At 40.4% G+C, this 23,462-nt stretch overlaps 1 protein-coding gene across 1 annotated transcript in view; it reads left to right on the top strand.

The window, feature by feature from the left end:
* Window positions 1-14,898: 14,898 nt before the first annotated feature.
* ABTB2 (ankyrin repeat and BTB domain containing 2) overlaps window positions 14,899-23,462 on the top strand; it is a 135,947-nt gene continuing 127,383 nt past the window's right edge. Inside the window, exon 1 of the mRNA XM_052811728.1 lies at window positions 14,899-16,184. Coding sequence (XP_052667688.1) covers window positions 15,320-16,184 — 865 coding nt within the window. The 5' untranslated portion in view covers window positions 14,899-15,319. The remainder of the gene's footprint in view (window positions 16,185-23,462) is intronic.

Genomic DNA, 23,462 nt, shown 5'->3' with positions numbered 1-23,462 from the left:
AAACAGAGCAGCATTTTTTCTGTGTGTGCAGGTATGGCGATTCTTAAAGCCAAAGTTCTCTTCTGTACATTTGACCTCATTTTTCTAAGGTTTTCTCTTCATAGAAAATTTATTGCCTCGAATAGGTAAGTTGAAATTATGGAAGCATCTAATATATTTAAAAAAAGCAAAATAATTCCATAATTACAGTAGTCTTTATAGCATTTAGTTAGACATTAGGATCAATTTCAGACATCCTAAAAATTCTCTGGTTTTTACATGTATGGAGAGCTATGGTTTTAAAATGTGTGCCTGCTTTATAAAAGTTGCTGGAAGAGATAATAGTTATTTTGACATACCAGCACAGAACTTGGCTGTTTCATGACAGCCAAGAAGTGGTGAAACTTATCTGGAAACTGCAACAAATCATTAGTTTGTTGGGTTTTTTTCTGGAGGTTGACATTAAGTTACCAGGTTAATTATATTGATATGTTTCTTTCTAGCTACTAATTGTCCCCTGCACCCTGGCTGGCCATTTATAAGATATTTACAGGAGGTTTACAAGCCATTTACATTGCCAAGAAACTTATGATGTAGGGATAAAAATGAAATACAGATCATAACTTACCAACCGCCAAACTTATAAACACGTTAAAACCTTCTAAACAGATCTACAGTGACCTGTCAGCATTGCTATCCAGCTTTGTTTATATGCATTTCCTATTTTTGTTGGATTAAAAGCAGTGTTTGTTCTGTGTTTGAACAGCACAGTTGGTTCTGGATTCATAATGTGGACTTTTAAACTATTTTAAGAGGAATACACATTTTTCACTGCATATGCTGCCTTCTTTTTTTTTTTTTTAATACTTCTAGTCTAAAAATGTTTGATAAATTTTTACAGCTACAAGAAAGAGTACTGTGTGATACCAACTGTGTAAAATAGGCCAAATTTGACCACCAACTACTTTCAATTCACCAACAGTGAAAACAAATATTTTTCAATAGTCCTCTGGTTATCATATTATTTGCCTGAGGAGGTTAACATTTTTTTTCTTTTCTTTTGTTGTTAATAGGGTAGGGGGTTTCTTTATTTGTTTTTACAGTGTGCTAATACCTCTTCTGTTTGGTATTGCTCTTCATACATTTGCCTGAAATCTGAAAATAGGTTTCAAGATACAGAAGGTTGAGATATCTTAATTTTCTGTCTGCATGACAGATTCCAGTAGCTTTTCACCATCTTCTTCAGTATTGATGTTTTTGCTCCTTTTCCTGCTTACCAGTCACAGGGATTGTAACCAATATATCCTATTGACAAAAGGCTCCGTCGTACCTGAAAGTTAATTGCCAAATATTCTCCTATGGATTGGAGATAGACCTTGGTCTATCCCCCTGTATTTTAATGCATGTGAATGAGGAGGTTTTTGTTGTGATCCAGTTCTAATGACTTATCATATGACATCCACCCTCCATTCTTCATTTAATTTATTTATTTTGTCAACCTCTGATACATCTCTGATTCACCATTTTATTGAGCGCTGATGGATCCCATACTTCATAATCCTGGCACCAGCCCTTCTTTTACTGAATCATACAGATTATTCTTATATTTTTTTCAGGACCAGTTACTGAGATGTGCTATGCATAGAACATTATATAGCACTGTGATACTTCCATTACAGATGATGTGTCACAGGTATGCCTTCCCAATGACGTAGGTGGAAAAAAAGGGAGTTGGTAATTATCTACCCATTGCTTACAGCATACGTTTCATCCTGAGCAGCAATAACAAATTGGCCTGTGTCAGCAGTCTCCTTGTTGGAAAAATATTCCTGGGTTATATGATAACAAGCAGCCCTGTGTCATAACTGGAATTAGGTATATAAGAAGGTGGACAGTGTTATGTTTATTAAGGCTACGGGTTGACTAGGTGGTTCTTGAGCCAATAGCGCTAATTAATAACTCAGCTACGTGTGCATGTACTGAACTGACAATGAGTTTTGGAACCTTATTATGTGATTGTTTCCCTACTGTTTTTCACATGATTTTACTTTTGGGGTTGGAAGTATGCATGCTCTCCTGCTGTAGCAAAAACATGGTGGTATACACATTCAGCACCTTCACAAGAATAGTGAGATGGTAAAATATTGTTCATTCACATAAAAACTAGGAAAAAGCATACTGCAAAAGTATGAACAGTGCATTATGTAAGGTACTTTTGACTGTCATATAAACTCAGAAAGTTTTCATTAATTAGTACACTCACTTGGGCAGTAAGTGTCAAGCTACAAGTTCCTGCTCCAACATACTGAGATTAAATCTTCTCATTGAAGAAGGTTTCTTAAAATTTTGAATATGGGCAATATAATTTGGTGATGAATACTAGTTACTGTGCTGTTATGATGTGATGTAGAGTAAAAAAGATTTCTTTGTGTTACAGAATCTTTGAGAGAGAAACAAAGATTTTACCTCTGTCTCAAACTTTGATGTTTCAGTGGCCTACTAGTGTTACAAAGCTTTGTTTTCCATTTTGTTTTTCATAAAAATGCCAATATTTGCATGCTAGGTGAGTTATATAGCACTTTTCACATATGCCTTATAAATTTTAGATATAATTTTATTAAAATTTCAGCCTAATTTTGGGCAGTCACTTATTTACTAAATCAGCATTATAAGATACTGGCTCTGAGGTATTTAAACAATATGAAGTATCAAACTGAAAAATTTATAAAATTCTATTCTAGGTTTACGTGCAGGTTTCTAGTGTACACTGGAAATGCCTAAAATCTCTTGAGTTTATCAGAGAAATCAGAAAAAAGAAAATTAAGGGTCACAAAGTAAAAAGATAGGAAGTTCTTAATGAAGAGCAAATTCTGCAAGTGAAGGTGTTGCATTGTGTTTTTCTTCCCCCTTATTCTAAGATGTTTGGCATTCTTTTAGTAACTATTTTGTTGCTGGAAGTACTGATTCATTGTAGTTTTTGCCACAAATGTGTTTGACCTTTTTTCCCCCTACGTTCCAGGTGAGTACTATGGTGATAGTACTTCAGCTGTCTGTCTCTCTTGCTTGCCCTTGCTGCTGTGCTGGCTCAGTATGTTATTATTGATTCACTACCAAACCAGAACAGCAAATGGTGGCTAAAAGAGTTCCATGGAGTATGGGAAGAATCAAGTTCCAATGCTAGATTTAGACAAGCCTTAAAATGAGCCATGTGTGCCAGATGACTACTCTAGCTACTAGGTCCTTTGTGGTACTGAGGATTTCCTGGATACATCTGCACTGTCCTTTCGCATAGCTCGCTCACTCCTCGGCCCGGACCTCCATGGTCTAAGCCGTATACTTCGTTCACTCCTGAGGTCTCTCTGGATTGAACGTACTAGGTCCCTTGCTGATGAAGCCCTGGTGTGTCTGAAAGAATAGTTAAAAGACAATTGTAAAGACAGTGTGGAGGGCACTGCACAAAGACTGACTACCTCTGCCTGACTGTCCTCCAGTGCCATCCCAGAAGGCACCATACTCTGGTCTGCTTCATACCCTGCCTTATTCCATGCTAGACTGTACCACACCTAGCCTAAGCAGTATGGCTTTCTGGAGGGTTGCCAGGCAACCTTGTCACTGCTCAGGATAACCGGAAAAACAACCCAGTAAGTCTGAACACAAAGCCATCAAAGTTTAATAGCGTTTTGGCTTGGGTTCATGAGAAAACTTGGGCATAGCTCTGTTATACCTGAAGATGGCCTAGGCTGGAGGTGTCACTTCCAGCACCATCAGCCTAGCACACTGCTAGCAGGTCTTAGGACAGCTTGACACTCCTGAATTCTGTCAACAGTGGTGAGCAGGGCCATTTTAAATGTCAGAAAATGAAAGCAGAATATACATGAAGGAGAGCATGTGACTGCATTAAACACAGTAGGATGCATGCATCTCCTGGCAAGAAATGGCTCTGTCAAGCATCTATATACATTCTTGTGCATGTATATGCCTCCTTGGAAATTTTTCTGAGCAGATCAGAAAAAGTAGCACTCCCTGGGTACAAACCCCATTCCACCCGTACTTCCTATGGAAACAACATCAACAACATGCTGGAATGCAGTTTATAAAATTACGTGACATCATCTTGGTGAAGGGATAGTCATCACACCTCCTGTCTTTTCCTATTGATGCTTTCATGTGTATTTCCTATCCAAGTCCTTTCTGAGGTTCCTAATTGCAGAACATATCTTCCCATGGGCCTGTCACCCTAGGCCACATGTGGCACCCTAGCAAGGATGGGAGGGAGAATACTCCAGGCATTACAGAGTATACAGTGTAAGACAGGGTAGGCATTACTGACCTTTTGGTGTAGGGCAGTCTCAAAACACGGACAGAAACAGGACAACTTAACACAAGCACGCCTTCTCTCATTAAGTTTCAGCCTAGGATTTCTGTTTCTGACTGGAATACTGTGTACATGGTGACAGATGTGCTCACACGGCATAGGGAATGCCGGTTTACTCCTTTTACAGTAGGCATCCAAGGTAGCTGCACACCCACGAGTTAGCCAACAGTGAGCACAGGAGGCCTGGCAGGACACTGTGGTAGAAACAATTAATTGAGAGCGGACGGCATAGTGTGTACCAGCTCCACAGCAGACAGGAGTGTACACTGCTAATAATCTCAAAGGCATATTCCAATTCAAAATGAGGCACCACAAAGTTTTTGATTCACTCCTCACTGAGGGCAGGTTAGAAAAATACAGCAGCAAAGTTCCGCTACCACATTACACTTCTCATAATATGCATCAGCTTGATTTTTATCCTCACTCTGTTTTCCTGTCCCTGTCTCACTTGCTTTTTCCTTCCTTTTTCGTGCAGTTGCATTTTCTTGCTGAGGAACATGTTGCTGCACAGAGAGATGCCTAGGTCGGTAGGCCTGACACCTTGTCACGATGGGCCGCCTCGTCAGGAGCTGCTCTGGGAACATGATCTGCAAATAACTTAAGTTTAAACCTCCTCCTCGTGCAAAATTGCAGGGTTTGTCTTTGTGAAGCAGGCGTCAGTGCACTATGCTGTGTCTGTCTTGCCAGTACGTTGTGAACAGAAAGGGGTGTTACCTCTTCCAGAGGCTTTATGCTCGGGATAAGGAAAGCAAGCAGATCTCTATTTCTAGTTTTATAAATAGAAAGTCATTGGCTTCACTATCATGCAGTTCAGATGTTACGCTGGGCAATCCTGCAACTATTCTAAGCAGTTATGTATGCAAGGTGTTGCGCACTTGTTGATCACTCTGTGAGGCAAGACACCTTGTGCTGATAGTGCCATATCATAGGACGTGATGTGTTTGAAACTGTGCCACATATGCAGTGCCTCATCAGTCTTCACATGCACCCCCTCTACATGAGGTGTGTCAAACAGCAGCTGTTCACACAGCAATGGGAAAGCTGGTGTTCATCTTTCCCCTGAGCATTCTTCATTTTGCAGTGAATTGCATTACTACACATTTGGTAGACATCCTGGAGCAGTTTAAGTAGTGTTGTTGCTGTATTTCCGTACAGCCAGCCTCAAGAGGGAGTCAGTGGGTTGCTGTGATTCAGCAAAGCTGCCTAATCCTACAAAGTTTGGTATTCCTTGGGAAAATTAAGCTCTGACTAAGCACAACCAGGGGAAAGCAGAATTTGTGCACACGGCCTGTATAGACTGTGATGGAGTAGTAGCCCTTGTGAGGGCTGGTAAGAACCTTGTGGAATGAGATCCTGTATCAGTGCAGAAGCTGTTGCTAGACTGGTATATGTCAATACCACAATAAATACTGCAGTTGTTGTCCTAAGGCTCTGAATGATTCCAGACAAGGTAGAAGACATTTTTAAGACTTGGGTTTTGCCTCTGCATTTTCCCTATCGTTTGTCTTCAATTCTTTTCAGCATTGTGCCATTCAGCCATTGTATATAACCACTATTCTCAGCATGGACTGATACGCTCTGGGGCATTCACTTTATAGCAGTGTTAGAGGATAATACTTTATTTGATTTCCTGACAGTTTCCTGACTGATTATGAAAAATACAATATTTAACTATAAATGTCTGTATGGTTATTCTTTCCATTGACTCTGTGATCATAGTGGTTGACTCTTGGTAATGTTATTGTCAATACTGTATTACTGGCTAATAAGAGAGAGTTGAGGGCATGGACATTACTTCGGTACACACGTGCCAGGAAGCATGACACACATCCGTTGCAATCTATATGTGTAATTTGCTCTATCAAGTGCCTCATGAGACAAGTTAATATTACAGCCAGTGAATGGCTATAGTAATAAGTATAATTTTGACATGAAGTTCATCCAAATATGTGAGTATTCTGGCACATGGGACTGTAGCAGGTTTCCACACATACGTGATATAGTAGTGAAAACATGACATGTGACCCCATGACCAGATAACTGAGACTACTGCAGGTGCTTCCAAAGAATTATTTTACACTGATAGCTAATCATATATAGACTTGTCAGACCTGGTGTTATATCAGAGCTAGATATCTAGCTGACTAGGGAAGTTTATCTTGCTGTAATTTTGGATGTTATAAATTAATAGCTGTTCAATGCTGAAGAACAACATCATTATTTGCAGCTATTTTGGTAATGTCTAATGACTCCAGGAATGTTCTAGTTGTTTCATCCCTGCGTAAGAAGGAAAATGCAGGCACTGTAAAATTTTAATTAAGAGTAAGAGCTGAAATAAGAAGAAAAGTGGTGGAAAAATAGGCCTCAGTAAGTTTCAGTACACCACTTGCCTTGAATAATGTCATGTGATGAAGCAAATGCTCTTCTATCCCCTTCATTTGATCTGATTCCAGTCGGTATAATACGATTCCCCCCACCAACCCTCACTGGTAAGACCTTGCTGCTAGCGATTCAGAAAGTCTGATCTTGTACCAAGTTATCATCCAGGAATTCAATGCATTTTTCAGATGCTAGTCTTTCTCATTCTGACAGTTTTCTCCACCCTTTGTCATCACAATCATTTTATTGTGTTATTCATAGGACAAAAGGATCAGATGTAGATCCATAATTTTTGTAGCTCCATAATTTCCCAGATAAGGCCTACTATAACACTTGTTCAGTTGTCTGGTGCATTTAAAACTAAAAAGTATTTTTATACCACCTTGTCTTCATACACTGCAAATTTCTGGACAGAAATTTTCAATGTTTGTTGAGGATTAAATTTTAAATTAGGTGAAATCTCATTAGTTATTTCCAAGATTAGCTTGCTTTTCCTACGTCAAAATGTTTTCAAAACAAATATGGAATAAATGTGTTATATGTGAAACTGCTACTGAGGAAGGAGGCTATTTCCTACACCTAACAAGTGTAGGAAATATCTTCAATACTACTTTCATTCTTGGAAAGTGTTTGATTTAAAGATGTCTTCACCTATAAAATGTGTGCTGAATTAAGAGAGACTGAAACCTAATTTAACTGGAAATGTTTAAAGATAAGAGGATTCAGCAGCAGTGTTAGAAACACTAGTGAGGAGAGGGATTCCAAACGTAGGCAGAGGACCTGACTTTGGAAAGGGGAAGTTGTGCCTAAAAGGGTTCATCTAGGTGTCCTTCACAGTGTGAAGAGCAGGATTCATAGAATCACAGAATTGTTGAGGTTGGAGGGCACCTCAAAGCAGGGTCAGCTAAAGCAGGTTGTCCAGGACTATGTCCAGTTGGGTTCTGAATATGTCCAAGGATGGAGACTCCACAACCTCCCTGGCCAACCCATTGCAGTGTTTTACCACCCTCACGGTAAAAATTTGGGGTGTTTTTAATGTTTAAATGAAATTTTTTGTATTTCAGTTAGGGCCTATTGCTTGTTCTTGTTCTTTCACTGGGCACTACTGAGAAGAGCCTAGCTGTCTTCTTTACTCTGCCTCCATCTGAGTATTTATACACAAAGATACTCTCTCACCTTCTCAAGGCTGAACAGTCCCAGATCTCTCAGCCTCTCATTAAACGACAGAAACTCCAGTCCCTTAATCATCTTTATGTCCCTTTGCTGGACTAGCTCCAGTATGTCCGCGTCTCTGTTGCACTGGAGAGCCCAGAACTGGAGTCAGCGCTCCAGATGTGTCTGTCTCATCAGTGCTGAGTAGAGGGAAGGATCACCTCTCTCCACCTGCTGGCAATGCTTTTCCTAACATAGTCCGGGATGCTGTTGGCCTTCTTTGCCACAAGGATGTACTGCTAGCTCATGTTCAACTTGTTTTCCACCAGGACCCCAAGGTCTTTTTATGCAAAGTTGTTTTCCAACTTGTCAGCCCCCAGCATGTAATGATGCATGGGGTTATTCCTCCCTAAATACAGAACTTGGTGCTTACCTTTGTTGAACTTCATGAGATTTCCTGTTTGATAATTTCTTCAGCCTGTTCGAGGACTCTCTGAATGGCCACACCTGCTGTATCAATCACCCCTCCCATTTTTTTGTCACCTGCAAACTTGCCACCTGGCCTCCAGTTCAACTTGGTGATGCTGATCACAACCCCTTAAGCCTGGCAGCTCAGGCAGCTTTCAGTCTACCTCCCTGACCGCTTATCTAGGGCATAATTTATCAATTTGCCAATGAGGATGTTACAGGAGGGAGTGTCGAAAGCCTTGCTGAGGTGAAGATAAACAATATCAACTGCTCCTCCCTCATCCATCATGCTAGTGATTTCATCACAGAAGGCTGTCAGGTTAGTCAGGCATCATTTCCCTTTCATAAATCAAAGCTGACTACTCTAAATCACTTTTTTTGTCCTTAATGTGTTTGCAAATCGTTTCTAGGATTATTTGTTCCATCCCCTTCCCAAGGATAAAGGTGAGGCTGACCAGTTTCTAGCTAGTTGCTTTGAATGTCTTCTGGAGAGCACAGTACAGCCAAAGCTAGCCAGTTAAGCTGTCTATACAGCAGCAGCAGTAAACTGCTTTTTTTGTTCATCTCGGGAATCTGATGTACATGTGCACAGAGATTTCATTGCTAGTTCCTTATCTCTCTAATTATATCTACTACAAAAGGCAGCTTTTGAAAGCAGAAAGGGTTTTTTTTAATGTTTCTTATGCTTTTCATATCTGAAAATGTGTGTCAGAAGCAGACTGTTGTATAAAATCTTCAGCAATTAAAATTTTTTAAATGGTCTTGCTTAACAGTCACTATTAGTCATGATAGAATAATTTTGAGTAGTAGTACCTTATTTGTCATTACAAATAACAGTAAAGCTAATCTGTGTTGATTTCCTATGCTAACCAAACTTACTGAAAAAAAAATGTAGAGTGATCTTTTTAAAATAGAAATTCTGTTTTAATTGACAGTTTAAGGATATCAGTGAGGCAAGTTATGTAAGGACAGGCAATGTCTTTTATTAGACTAATTAGTAGAGTAGAAAAAAAGTAGGCAGGATTTGTTAGGCAGGAGTGTTTCTGTGGAAGTGTTAATAGCAAAACTTAGTTTTAGCCTGTGCTAAATCACAGATAAAACCGAGACAGGGAGATGGTAAGATTGCCATTTATTACCAACAAGCCTGAAGATTTCTTCAGTGTACTCTCTGTAGAAGATTTCAGTGAGTTCTAAATACCTGAAAAGTTTACACAAGGAATAGTAGTATTTCTGAGGATTTTGAAGAACAAAGCCTTGGCCTGAAATTCTGTGTTCATAAGATTCTGTCTTCTCGTTTTAAATTTTTATTAGTGCTGTCAAGTAAACTTACCTATGAATTACCAATTAACACATTCTGAAATGTAAGTATTGTAAACTTTGAAAAGGCCATTCAGCACAAAATGAATGGGGGAAGAAGCTGACTTAGTACATGTTGGAAAAAGTCTCTCTTCAGCTGGGAAGATACAGCTGGTACCTCCATTATTATTTGGTAGTTGGTGAGGTCAGCAGTGAGTGTTTGGTAACTTGCTGAACTGGACACTCAACTCCAGTTAGACAATAAAGTGAGGGCCTTTGCTGGATGGGGATTTTGCTGTACTGTAGAAAATGCACCAGATATACATTATCTCTCCATCAGTGTTGCTTTGAAAATATGTGAAATGCATTTTCTTAACTGCAGTAAACATCTCTCTTTGCATCTGATTTAGACCTAATATGTGATTCACCTGCTGTAGTCATGCTTCATCTCTACTTTCCCCCCACATCTTCTGGTGTGTGGGCTCAGACTGATTTTCAGACATTGGGTAGCAACTGTTAACAGAGCTACAGTTTAGTAAAAAAGATAGTTCTGAATGTGGCAGGTAAAATGTAGTCGAATGCCATCATTTTACAGTGGACAAACAGAATTAGCACATTCTCAAAACAGAGACAGCAGCTTGAGAAGGCAATTTCTAGCAATAACTATCGAAGCAGTTCATGTCCCATGGAGAAGCCTGGCTAGCTGTTGAGCCTTTTGGCTAATTAACATCCCCACCCACAGCTGCCGTAAATAAGGCTTGGAAATGGCTCCTCTGCCAGGTGCTCTGTAGGTACTACTTTAGGATTTTGGTTGCATTATTCAAGCAGCTTTTTTTGAGTGCTCTGCTGAGGAGAGTGGTGTTATTTTTTTCTTCTTTTTCCTGGTGGAAAAGCTTGAGTCGTCTTTACTTCAAGTGAGTAAAATAAGCTCATATGGGACCTAGTGGTAAGGGATGTTTATACTGCTCAATAGCATATATGTGAGTGTTATTTTCTAGGAATATGCTGAACTTTGTGGTTTGAACAAGTAATATTAATTTAGCTATTGATTTGGAGTCTTTGGTACAAGTTAAGTTTATGGGGTTTTACATTTACTTTGACTGTAATGTTTCCTTTAAAAAAAACAAAGCAAGTGATTGATTAATTTTAAATGGGTTTGATGTTATTTGCCTAGTTGCTATTTGTGTATCAGAGAATGCTGATGCTTTTTAATTCTAATTAATTATGATGTACTTTAAAATTAGAGTTGTACACTACAGACTTTGACAGAATTTTATCAGAGCTAGAATAACACTTGTATCTGAACTCTTTACGTGAAGGAGAACGAGGCTTCTAGAGTGCTATATTTTTGTTTATTATGGGACTTCTACTGTTATATCCTTTATCTGTTTTTCCTACGTTTCTGAAATTCTTCTGACACCTTCTACTTTCTTTACACTTTAATTTTAGAGATAAATGATTATAAGAAAATCTGTCTATAGAAAGTTGACTTTATTGAAAATAATTTGCGATCCCTAATGGGATGCCCAGTTGAAACATATGCAAAAGGAGCCCAATGCTTATTGTGCCTTAAATCAAGGAATGTTAAGTTGTTCTTATCGGCGTTTTGATGTATGACTTGTAATCTTGATTGTTTGGGTTGGCAATTTTGTGTTAGCCCAGTATAGGAATTGGTTTCTGGAAACGTACCTTAGTTTTCATAACATAGTCTATAGCTTCATTACAAATATATGCGTCTGGTCTGAAATTGAACTATTTTCTTTTTCTTCATATAAAGAAAATAAATTGATTATTTCTTTCCACTCTCATGCTTCTTTTAGCTGTCCTTGGAAATCTGTTACAAAACTGGCTATTTCTAGTTCTCTGATACAGACAGTGAATTAACACTGAAGAGGACAGAGCATGTGATGAACTTGTCCTGTCACGGATAAGTAATGCATGTGAAATTGAAAAGTTCTAGTAGAGAACCCTTATTTGTCTGGTCCTCTTCCTCCCACCCCAGTTTTGTTTTTGTTGTGTTGGATACGTTGGAGCTTGAGATTTGAATCTTTGGTAAGGAGTATCCTTTCCATGCTTGGAGGCTTCTGTGTTCCACTGTTTGTTTGCCTTTGGAAAAGGCTGGTGATACCTTTGCAGCAGAGGGAGAGAAGGATTTACCAGGCAAAGTGTTATCACATAAGGAAATACTACATGTGAGATTCTAAAAATGAAAAGAGTGTAACTCCTAACAATGAGAAAACACTGCATGAGGGAAGTAAGAAAGCAGATGCTGCTGTTAAGCCAGATGATTTTTGTATTGTTAAATTACTTGGAATGGTAGGAATAACAAACTGTGTGGGAGTATTGGAGAAGTGTGATAAAGAATAGTAATGATTTGTAGAAATATGTCAAGCACTTGCACAGCTGCATTTTTCCCAAATAATGTCAACTTCCCATTGGCCAACTATGTAGCGATTCTCAGTGGCAATTTATGCTTGCTTTTATGATTGAAATGAATCCCAAGATGTAGACAGAACAGGATGAATTTTAGAGAAGGCTTTTGCAAAGAGGCATCACAAAGCATAAAGGCTTTTTAGTGAGAAAGAGGCGATAGAGATTGGTCTTACTTCATGCTTCCCATTAATATTGAGTTCAGTGTGAAGACACAAGGGGGGGGGGGGAGGAGGAGATGTTTCTGTGCATGATCTCAGAGAGATGGACAAGGAACAGACATAGTTCATAGTACTCTTGTTTTGAGGGGGCAGTGGGGACGTGTAGGGACAGGAGGGATGGACACCACGTGGTAACCAACCAAAAAGTCAGTTAAGTCTACAGTAGTCCATGGTACCTAATATATAGGATTAAATACAGATGTAAGAGTGGAAAGATAATCTTTTAAAAAGAAGTGTATTGACTGAATGCGCTGAATGCATGAGACTTAAAACTGTGTACTTTGAATCAGTAATGCCTTGTCTTACATTCAGGCACCTATTTACCATGTGTACTGTCAGCTGTGTTGTCTTTTCTGGGCTTGAAACTCTTGAAAATAGTCCTCAAGCCTGAAAAATATGACAAAATAGCAGAGTTAGCTTTGATCTCTACAATAACAATCGAGTGAGGTAATTTCTGAACTGTCAGTGGAGCACAAACAAAGTGCTGAGGTGTTACGATTTTCACATAAATTGGAATGACTTTGAGAGAATTATGTCTGGTTTTATTGGACAACTTATGCTTCATGTTCATGCTTTCATGGGGAGAAGCTATGAAAAAGCAAAGACCTGTATTATAATTGGGCTTAGATCTAAGAAAGATAAAAGAAGATGTAATATTTTTAAAAGCAGTTTTGAGGGTCAACCTAGTGGGAAGTTAGTATGCCCTGTTACTTTGTCTTTTAGTATAAACAGAAGCTGCTTGATCCTGTGAGCAGAAGTGCGTAAGTAAGAGATAGGGTTTTTCAAGTATTTCATTCGTAACTAATAGTTGTTCTGATATATTTTTTTCATTGACACTAAGCAACACGTATACCACAGTACAAAGATAGAAAACGAGGTCCCGTAAGGCGTTATGCTTTTGAAGTAGGAAATCTCTTGTATTGCAGATAGGAGAAAAATCTGTGGAACAGTGAATTGCCAGCCATGCAAAGAGGTGGTCAATAGCAACATCTGCTCAAAGTATTCATTAGCTATAGCCTTCAGATGAAAGCACTGCGCTCTAGGTCAGATTGTATGCAAATACACCCTTTTGCTTCCTCTATTGCCAGTAGTCATTAAGGGAAGGCATTGCACACTGAGAATAGATTGCTGCTCCATGAGTGTGACTGTAAAATATTTACCTCTAGAGTTTTTCAACGCACCTTTCTAGGCACCGTTTTAACAAAAAAGAAAAAGCCAAAACCTTTGACGTGTTCGTTGTTGCCTTGTGAATTGGGCGTTGTTGCGGTCAGCCTGCTGTTACAAATTTAGACCACTTCAAGCAAAACCTTTTGGCCTTCTACAACTAAAAGACAACAGGACATGATGCTCAGTATTTTTGATTGGAATCTATTTAGTTGAAGACTGAAGAAAATACATATACTCTGCAAGAGCACAAGAAATACCGCCCAGGCTGTCCTAAGCGCAGGATGCCATCTATGGAAGGCAGAGAGAACCGCTGCTTCGTGCGAGTCATTGCAGCAGTGGTTTAAGGGTAATGGGTGCCAAAATTCCTGACTGAAGTTTCCTCCCACAGGTTTTAAATATCAAACATCATTTTGGAGAGAAAACGAGCACAGAGCTTCTGTGTATCTTGGAGAGCAGAAGTAAAATGCCATGTTTGTAAATAAGAGAGCTGTTGAAAAATCAATGCTTGAAATATGCTAAATGACAGATCCTCGCAGTCGCTGCAGTTTCCTGTGTGGAGGAGTGAAATGAGGCTGAGCATGAACAAAATGGACTCTTGGCTACCTTGGCTCTCCGTGTCGGATCCTTGTCACCTACCGCTAACGTCATTTAGGGCTCCCTGGCCTGTGTCTCTGCCTGGATGGTTTTAGGCTGGAGTGGCCGTAAATAGTAGCGGGCTTGTGATCTTTGGCGGGGGGTGGGATGGGGTGGTTTACTTCTTGTAGAAGGATGTGCAAACTGCATTTAAAAGTTGAATTGCAAGAACTTGAGAACGTGATACGGGGGAATAAGGTCTCTCCTGCCTTCCCCCCTCCCCGCTCCGCTGCTGGCGCGGTGCAGCCGAGGGAGGGCGCCCTCGGCCCGGGCAGGACGATGGTTTTTGGGGCGGAGGGAGGGAGGGGAGATCCAAACCAGCCACCTCCGTTTCATACCCAGCTCACGGTTCAAGGTCAGGGCTGTGTAAACCGCCGCACAAAGGCTCCTTTCAGGAGCCGGCGCACCGGCTTCGCGGTCGCCCGCGCAATCCCCCGCGCCCCCACCGCTCAGGCGGTGACCCTTCTCGGGGCCAGGCGTGCGCGACCCTCGCCCCAGGGAACGGCCACAGAGCTCGGCTTGGTCGCGCGTGGCTCCCGAGAGCGGGGCAGGGCGGGCAGTCCCCCTTGGGCCAGCGAAGAGGGCTCGTTGTCGCCCGGTACCGGCGAGCCGCCGGCGCTGCCCGGCTGTCCTCGCCTCCCCTCGCCCCTCCTTCCCCCCCCGCCTCCCCCGCCCGGTGTTATTTGCATACTACCCGCCCAGCTCGGATTTCACTGGCGGAGACTATCACCATCGGCGTCGCCGATTGGTGTTTCTCCTCGCAGGTCATTTGCATGCGGCGGTGCGGGGAGCCCGGCAGACCCGCGGCGGAGAAGTTGAGTCGGAGCCGCCGCCAAGTGTCCCGCCGAGCGGCTCGCGCGCCGAGCCCGCCTCAGCCCTCCGCGGGCCCCGCGACCTGCCCGGGCAGTTGGCGGCTCGGTCCGGTCTGGTCCGGTTCGGTCCGGTCCTGCCCGGCGGGGCTCGGCTCTCGACCGCCGGCTGCCTCCACAACCGTCCTTCCCCAGGCAGAAGATGGCTGAGGGCAGCCACCCTGCGGGATGGAGGTAGCTGGCCCTCGGCGGAACCGGCGTGCGGTTCCTCGCCGCTGTGCTGTAAATCCTCCCTCGCCGCCGGCGGGGCGGGCGGCTCTGGCTCGGTAGGCGCAGGAGGGATCTTGCCCCCCCCCCCCCTCCGGCCTCACCTTTCGTGGTCTTTGCGGTTGGCTTAACCAGTCTTTCCTATGGCTGGGATATACAGCTCTACTCTGAAGACCCTGGAGGATTTAACTTTGGACTCTGGTTATGGGGCAGGGGATTCCTGCAGGTCCCTTAGTCTCTCTTCTTCCAAGTCCAACTCCCAAGCCTTCACCTCTTCTCAGCACAGAGGCAACTGGTGGTATTACTCGGGCTCGATGAACAGTAGGAACAACAGCTGGGATACCGTGAACACTGTTCTGCCGGAAGACCCCGAGGTTGCAGATATCTTTTCCAAGTGTCCTAAGCTGCCGGATCTAGAGGAATACCCTTGGACTGATGAAGACATTGGAAGAATTCTCAGAAAAGGGAAGGGAGATGGCAACGCCAGAACCTTTTCTCAGGAAGCTGTCAGGCGGCTCTCGCAGCTCCTGAGGCGAGCCTTGATCAGGGTCTCCAGGGAAGCTCAGCGCCTCAGCGTGATGCACTCCAAGTGCACCAGGTTTGAGGTGCAAAGCGCCATCAAGCTCATCCAGAGCTGGTCGTTGTCAGAAAGCTGTGTCTTGGCGACTGTCAAGGCGCTCTCTCTCTACAGCATGAGCGCTGGAGATGGACTGAGGAAAGGTAAATCGGCTAGATGTGGCCTCACCTTCTCAGTGGGGAGGTTTTTCAGGTGGATGGTGGACACTAGGATCTCGGTTAGGATCCATGAATATGCAGCCATCTCTTTAACCGCTTGCATGGAAAACCTTGTAGAAGAGATTAAGGCTAGGGTTTTGGCAAGTCAGAGCCCGGATGGTGGAGGAGGGGAGATCTCGGGTGAAACCCTGGAGATGGTTATCAACAACGATGCTGAACTTTGGGGAGTGTTGCAACCTTACGAGCATCTCATCTGTGGGAAAAACGCTAATGGTAAGACCCAGCTTTTACGATTTCTAATCTTCATACCAGCAAGCTTTACGGTGAAATCGTTGGTTTCTATGGACTTGGGGTTTTTTTGGTTTTTCTTTTCATATGAATTGCAACTTGGTCGTGGTTTTTGTGTGCATCAAGCAGACGTGACGGTGTTACCAGGCAAGAACGATCCTGCTTTATTCTTAAGATGTACCAGTTTATAGAAGGTGCGGAGGCTGTGGGAAACCAAGCCCCGTTGTCCTAACAAATGTCTCCTGACTTTCTACCAGCTGCTGTTTTGAGCGTTTTTACTGTAACTGGCATGTAAACATTCTTCTCTGTAACCATAAGATGAAATGTGCTTTATAAGCTGCTCTTCAGAAAATACCACTATTGTTTTTAAACAAAATTTATATTGTAGTGAGTATCTTGCAGTTTCATCTTAAAGATGCTTTTCCCACATACAGCCTGGAGAGGGAAAACAACTTTTTTTTTTTTTTTTTTTTTTTCCTTTGTGGGAGTAACATTCAGTTTCTGAGCAAAAACTTATAACTATGTGTTACTTGGACTTCCTTCTAGTTTAGCAGAAACCTGTATTGTAATTACACCCGTGCAATAAACAAGAGCTTGTGCTTAGCTTGCCAAAGTGAGTATGTAGGATGGTGCCTCAGTAATGAGAATAACATAGCATTAAGGTACTTACCTCTGTAATTTGTTTAGAAAGCAGACTTTTTGAACAGTTAAGCAAATAAGCAGATAGAGGAATGTTGGCGTCTTCCTATGAGACTGAGGAGCAATTTGAAAGGCTTAAGTCATGACAGTTCTGTTAAGAAGCTGCACTGTTTATTTTGCATTGTCACACTGAGTACCACCATATTTTTCCATGGAAAATTTAGAGAAACATTCAATTTAGAAAACTATTCTGTGTACCACACACAGTTTCATGACTTTTGCTGGCCTCATTGTTACGGTCAGATATTCCATGCCTAATACCTTTCTGATTTAACTCTTTATAAAACCCAGTGGACTGGTCCTCTTCAAAAGATAATCTCATAACGAGAGACAAGTAAAGGAGCGGGTTTTCTCTGAGGAAAAAATATACCTTAGGTGAATGTTACTAATGAAGCACTTTGTCAGAGAAGGGGTGACTCAACTTCTGCTCCTTGGGTGCATCAATTTCCTGCAGTTCTCCTTCACCAAAGCGATAATGTCGCAATTCAGATCACTAGTAGATAGGTGCAGTGACTGTCCCCGTTGGGTCAGCGTGGTTCAAATGACAATGTAAGAGGATGGCTGCTATTAGGGTGCTCACAAAAACTCTCTTATGCACCTTGCCCTCTGTCCACTGACAGTGTTACTAAATGCATATGAAATGAATGTGAAGAGCCCTTTGGGATGTGCTCTTGGCACTGGTACAAGACATAAACTCTAAAAGTCAAACATAGACATCTACTTTTTTAACAACAAGCTCTTAGATGGAAGACTATAAAGGTATGAGGATATCTTGTCCTCTGCCAAAACACTTGTCATAATTTTTTGTATACTATGGAGGTATTTGTCACCAGGTTCAAAAAGAGGACTCGGTTTCCTCTCTTGTTCCTTATTTAGGGAAACCGGAATAAAATATTTTTGTTCTGTAAAGTAAAACATGCACTTCAGCTGTTCTCTGCTCTGTGCTTCTGCTATGCAGGTTCTGTGTTTAAAATGGAGAGGAAGAGTCAGTTCCTCAGGGAGCTTTTTTTTCTTTTTTTCTGAAGAAAAATCTTCTTGGAAAAATTGCAATGAATGAATGGAAGCTGGTGTTCAATGGAAACATGAGTGACTGCAGGGAAATGCTTATAAATATTCAAACCACCAAATGGTCAGTTATGATAACGCTTGTATGGTGTAATACCAAGCAGTCACTGGCCACAGAAGGATTGGATTCTGTTGCTTCTTTTGTTGTTCCTGTCTTGCAGATCAATTCTGTCAATAATTGAACGCATTTTTTAAGTCTGAAAATTGAATAAAACTGCACATGAAGGTATCCTGCAATTTCCTGTGACAGTCTGTCAGTAGTATTTTAGCGGACACAAGTCAGTGAATCTTCTAAATGGCTTTTTTTGCAGTTGTAAGACCACAAATGGTTTTATATGGATGCAAAAAAGCTTGAAGTAACTTCTTTATTCTTCTCACTGTAGGAATTGTAAATTAGGACTATTCACATCATTCTCCACAGTGCTTTCAAATGATCTTGTCTTTCACATTAATTTAAATCTGAGCTAGATCAAGCAGTAAAATAACTGGAACAGGAAAACTTGCTTTACTGTCATTTTTGTTTCTTTTATCGTAAGAGCATTTTAATGGAGTACTTGTAAGTTGCGAACATGGCATATGTTTGTTGGTTTTGTTTTATAGCACCGAGTTTGATGTTAGAGATAAAAAGCACTTAGAGGTTAAGTTCTAACTCCAGTCAAGCATTGCAATCTCTGGATGAAATCCATGGCAGCGTACTATGCAGAAGATTGCACTGGATTATCATAATGGACCTTTCTGGCATTATGATCTATTGAATACTATTTTCATTATTAGATCAGGATAGCATGCTTCTTTGGAGTCTAAGAAACAGTAAGTAAATACATAAATCTTCGTAAAGTCTCAAGAGACTGAGGTTTAGACCTGTATTTCTTCAGTGACTAAGCTCCCAGCAAGGACCATAGTCCAGTCACTGTTCTTAAGGCTTTGGAGGCTGAAAGTGTAGTATTCTGTATTGTAACAAATGTGTTTTAATCAGCACCTGGTGTGTGAATGGTAAAGTTTAGAACTCTATAAATGCCTAAGGGGAATTTTAATATTATTTTTAAATAAATAATAATCTGTGGCTTGCTTATTTATTCGCCATTTCTGTAAGGCTGTTCTTTAATCAACTATTTGCTGCTTCTATGAGACATTTTCTGCTGTCAGCGTGAGTTCTGACTTCATGCTTGGGACTCAGTCTCTCTGCCTTGGAAGGAGGAATGTCATCTGAGCTTACAGCCATAAGGAGTTCTGTAAAGCTCTCTGGATGTGTTAATGCCTCCAAAGGTGAAGTCTTTTTAGGCAGAGTCTAGGTGGAATGTTGCAAAAATAATGCAACGCAAGCCAGAAAGAAAATGAAACAAAAGCAGCAAAAATGATAAGCAGCTACTAAACAACATAGCTACTGGAAGGTAAAAAAAAAAAAAAAAAAAGAGGTTGTGTAAATTGGAATTAATGGTTTATTTTCTGTTTTTAATTACATGGGGGTATATGAAATGCATTGGTTTGATACAGCTAAAGTAGAGAATGCATCCGGTAGTTTCACAGGGATTTTGAGACATGCTAATTTGGAATATTAGCATCTACTCATTTAAAATGTTTGTTGGGAGATGAGGAGAAATATGAACTTACCTTGGAAGTGTGATTCTTTTACTTGATGTTCCTGTGTTTGACTGGTGCATGGTTCATTAGACTCTGAACTGTCAGCACTGCAAATACATTTTGATATTATTGTCCTATTAACTACAGCACTTATGTTGTACTTAACTACATGGTTATTGTTGAACATTCCTGTGACAGCCAATACACCTGCTGTGCTGTTTAATGCATCAGCACATCCTGGTGTTCTGTAGATATAAGTGTTGACAGATGTTCTTGCAAAAAAAAAAAAAGGGGGGGGGGAGGTATTTAACTTGATAACACTGTTTCTTCACATATCTTTTAGCTGAAACACTTGAAGTTCTCTGTGGAGGAACTAATCCACAAATTAGCCTGTTGGTTTGGTCAGCTGATGAGCAGTAGAAACAGAGTCTGAAATAAGCTCTACTTGTGTCTTTTTCTTAGAAAGGGGTTGAGGTGGGAAACATGTAACCTTTCCTCACGGTGGGAGGGAGGGAGGGAATGATTTGGACTCAGTAAAGTTAGACCAGGGATCAATTTTCTACTCTCTGATACTAAACACTGCGGCACACCCTACCAAGCATCAAGCATGGACTTTGGATTTAGTATCGCTAACCAACCCCATTTTCTTTTATATTTCTCACTGCACTAATATAGGTTAAAAATTATAGCTTATTTTAACATTGAGGATTTTTAGAGCTATGGCATTATAAAAATTCCTTTTTATAGTTATCAAAATGTTCTGAAATAACTTTTTTTTTTATTTCAGTATAGTCATGGTACTGTACTGAAATCCAGCATGGAAAAAAAATAATTTAATGACATTTCAATAAATAGAATGTCCTTTTGTTATCTGAACAAACTGGTATGCTCATAAAAAGCCTCATCAATTTTAATAAGCTATCAGCTTTGCAACTATTCAGGAAAAAAATGCATGTTGGAACGGTGCATTTTGGGGAATAGAGCTGCAAATGCAATCTATAAACTATGCTGAGTAGAAATACAAGGCTAGTACAGCGGTACCATGGGTGGTTTGCAAATCGTTAAAAAAAAAAAAAAATCAAACACACACCTCTGTCTTCTGTGTCGTCATATCTGAAGCAGTAGTTTGAAGCAACGTTGCTTACTGGGGATTCCCGGGCAGGAATATGATAGACCTGTGCACAGGTTTCCATGTTAGATGAGCTGGTCATAGCTATGATCCTATTTCAACTATGGCTTTGTTCACCTCCGTAGAAATGTACCCCCAGCATACCTTGTGTGCTTCTACTCCTACACATTCAAGAACTTAGATTTATATCCACAAACCCACAGGGACAAATTCTTTACGCCTAAATGTTAGTGCTTGTATATACATGCTCACCTCTCCTACAAACGCAAACCACTAGATGCACAATTAAAAAATACAAACATCTGCAGATAAGTATCTTGCTTATGTTAAAGGGTAGATCAAGGAAAGCTAAAATGCCTATTTTTTTTCCCTTGTAGTGGGTTTTTTGTGTGTGTGTGTGTATATATATTTCATTTAGTGATAGTAAAGGAAAACTTCATTAATGAAGTAATAATGCTGTCTTAAACTAATCCTTCAAATTGCTGATATTACACCATGGCAATAAAACTTGTGTCCTTTCAATGCAGATGGTTAAAGAGCAAGTGCTGAAACTCCCTCAGCGTTTAACTACTAGCAGCAAATGCTGATATTTGGATTTCAGGTGGAATTGGTGTAGGTGACAGCTTAACCCTGTGAAACTGAGGAGCTAGGCCTGTGAAGAAGGAACCTGTTGGAGAGAAAAGTCTGTGATCTGTTGTGTCGAGGCTGAAGTCTGGTGTTACTGCTAAAGCCAGGGCTTTGAACTGAGCAAATGCTGTTGAGGCCAGGGCAGAATTTTATCCTTGGTATGTAAAACCCTAAGTTATAACAGGATTTTTTTTTGTAGTGTGTTTTTTTAATTATTATTTTTCAGATGAAAAATCATGCTGCTTTAGCTCAAAGTTTAGCAGTGAACACCAGTGCAATATTTGGATATTTGCGGTGCTCTTGAATGTTTTTTTGGTGTGTTTGCAGAAAATGAGGAATGAGCTTTGAGTGTTCATATTCTTAATATTGTGATATGGTTGAGGTACATGTCTTCTGATATTGGAATAATTGAAATTAAATTGTCTCATTTCCAGTTTGAAGGTCTTGCAGCATACAGTCAGCTAGTCTTTCTGAATTGAGCCCCCAGAGTGTTTTTTTCATGGACACTATCTAATATCTCATGTGATTTGAAACCTAAACTCATCTGATCTGGGGAGAGTTGATGGTTGTCAGTGAACTTCCCTAACTGATCTCTAGCATTACCAATTGCGTCCTCTTTCTTGAGATCAGCAATCAACCAGTGCATGGATGTTGTATATATTCTAGCTGTTTTGAAATTTTAATTCTACCTAATTTGGGGCTTTTCTAAAACTAAATGCAATAGTAACAAAGGGTGGCAGTGAATTTTGAATAAATACTGTTTTGATTAATGGGGTTGAGATGAAAGATCTTTTTACACTGAAAAATCTTGTTTGGTTATTAATGTTATTGTAACGTTTTCATGTTGTAATAATTTATTTCTGCTGATGTACCTGGTATGATTCAATTAGTCTAGTTAATGATTCATTTAGAGCTTCCTTCCTTATCTGTTTCATTTTTCTGTCTGTTTCCCTAGCATGGGTAATGCATGGGTATGCAACACTGCAAGGGAAATGTTTAAGCTTATAAAGCCCTCTGTTGTATGACATGTAAGAAATAAAGTACTGAACATACCTATTTACAATAGACTGTATAAAATTCACTTACTATGCAATTACCAAGTTGCAGAGGGGCGTGGGCTTAGGACTCAAGCACTTAAAGAACTGAAGCTCAAAAGTGCTTGTTTGCACTTGGAAGCTTAAACCCAAGATCTTAATATTGAACTAGAAGTTAGGTCATTTTTAAAAAGAACTCATCTTACAGCAATGCAAGAAGATGAAAAAATAAGGCCAAAGGTACTATTAATCCTGTGATCTTCACTAAGTTGATATGTTGTCCTTTCTTAAAGTAAAATGAACAGGTGTTTATCTTGAGCAATTTGTCCATTGTGCCAGCAGAATTCAAAAGAAGAGAAACAGAGGCTTCTAAACACAATAAAACCACTAGATACTCAGCAGTGCCCAGCAAATCTGTCAGCAATCTGTATTCTGAATGTTTGGAAACAAGATCAAAATAATTCATTGTTTACATTTTGGCTCTCGTTTTGCATTTAGTCAGTGCTAAGCTTTTCAAGTCAATATATGTGGTCCTTGTTTATAAACATTTTCACATTGTTACAGGCTCAGGACTTTGCAGCCTTACACTCTGGACATTAAGAAAAACCTCTCTCATTGACTAAGTTCTGCTCCACCAGTAGTCAACAGAAGGAGATGGCCCTTTGCTCACGTTGAACTATGAGAATTCAGGCTGATCGACAAAAGAATAAAACCAATAATTTCTGATGCTCTTCTTGTTTTAATGGGATTAATTTACATGTTATTTTGAACATAAGTGCCTAACATGACATTTGGTTAAATCTAAGCAAGCCTGAGGCAATGGTAAAACCAGTACAATGGTGGCTTCATGCTTTCTTAATTTACAAATTGGGACAAAAATATTTCAACAGAACTCTGATTCCTTCCCTTACACAACAAGAGCTACATTTAAAAAAAAAAAACAAAAAACAAAAAAACAACAAACCAAAAAAACCCCTTCAAAACCCCCAAACAAACCCAAACCAAAAACTGCTGGACCTTGTTGAGAGCATCTAAATCAATTTAAGGATTCCAAGCTGTGCATTTATGAGTTTGGAGACCCTTTTAAACGGAGTCTTCTCGTTGGCAGTGCAGGCCTTATCACAAGAA

The sequence above is a fragment of the Harpia harpyja genome, chromosome 16 (genome assembly GCF_026419915.1).
Source record: "Harpia harpyja isolate bHarHar1 chromosome 16, bHarHar1 primary haplotype, whole genome shotgun sequence".
In the NCBI taxonomy this organism is placed as follows: domain Eukaryota; kingdom Metazoa; phylum Chordata; class Aves; order Accipitriformes; family Accipitridae; genus Harpia; species Harpia harpyja.
Note: the sequence above shows the minus strand (reverse complement) of the source record. Positions and strands in the feature narration are given on the sequence as shown.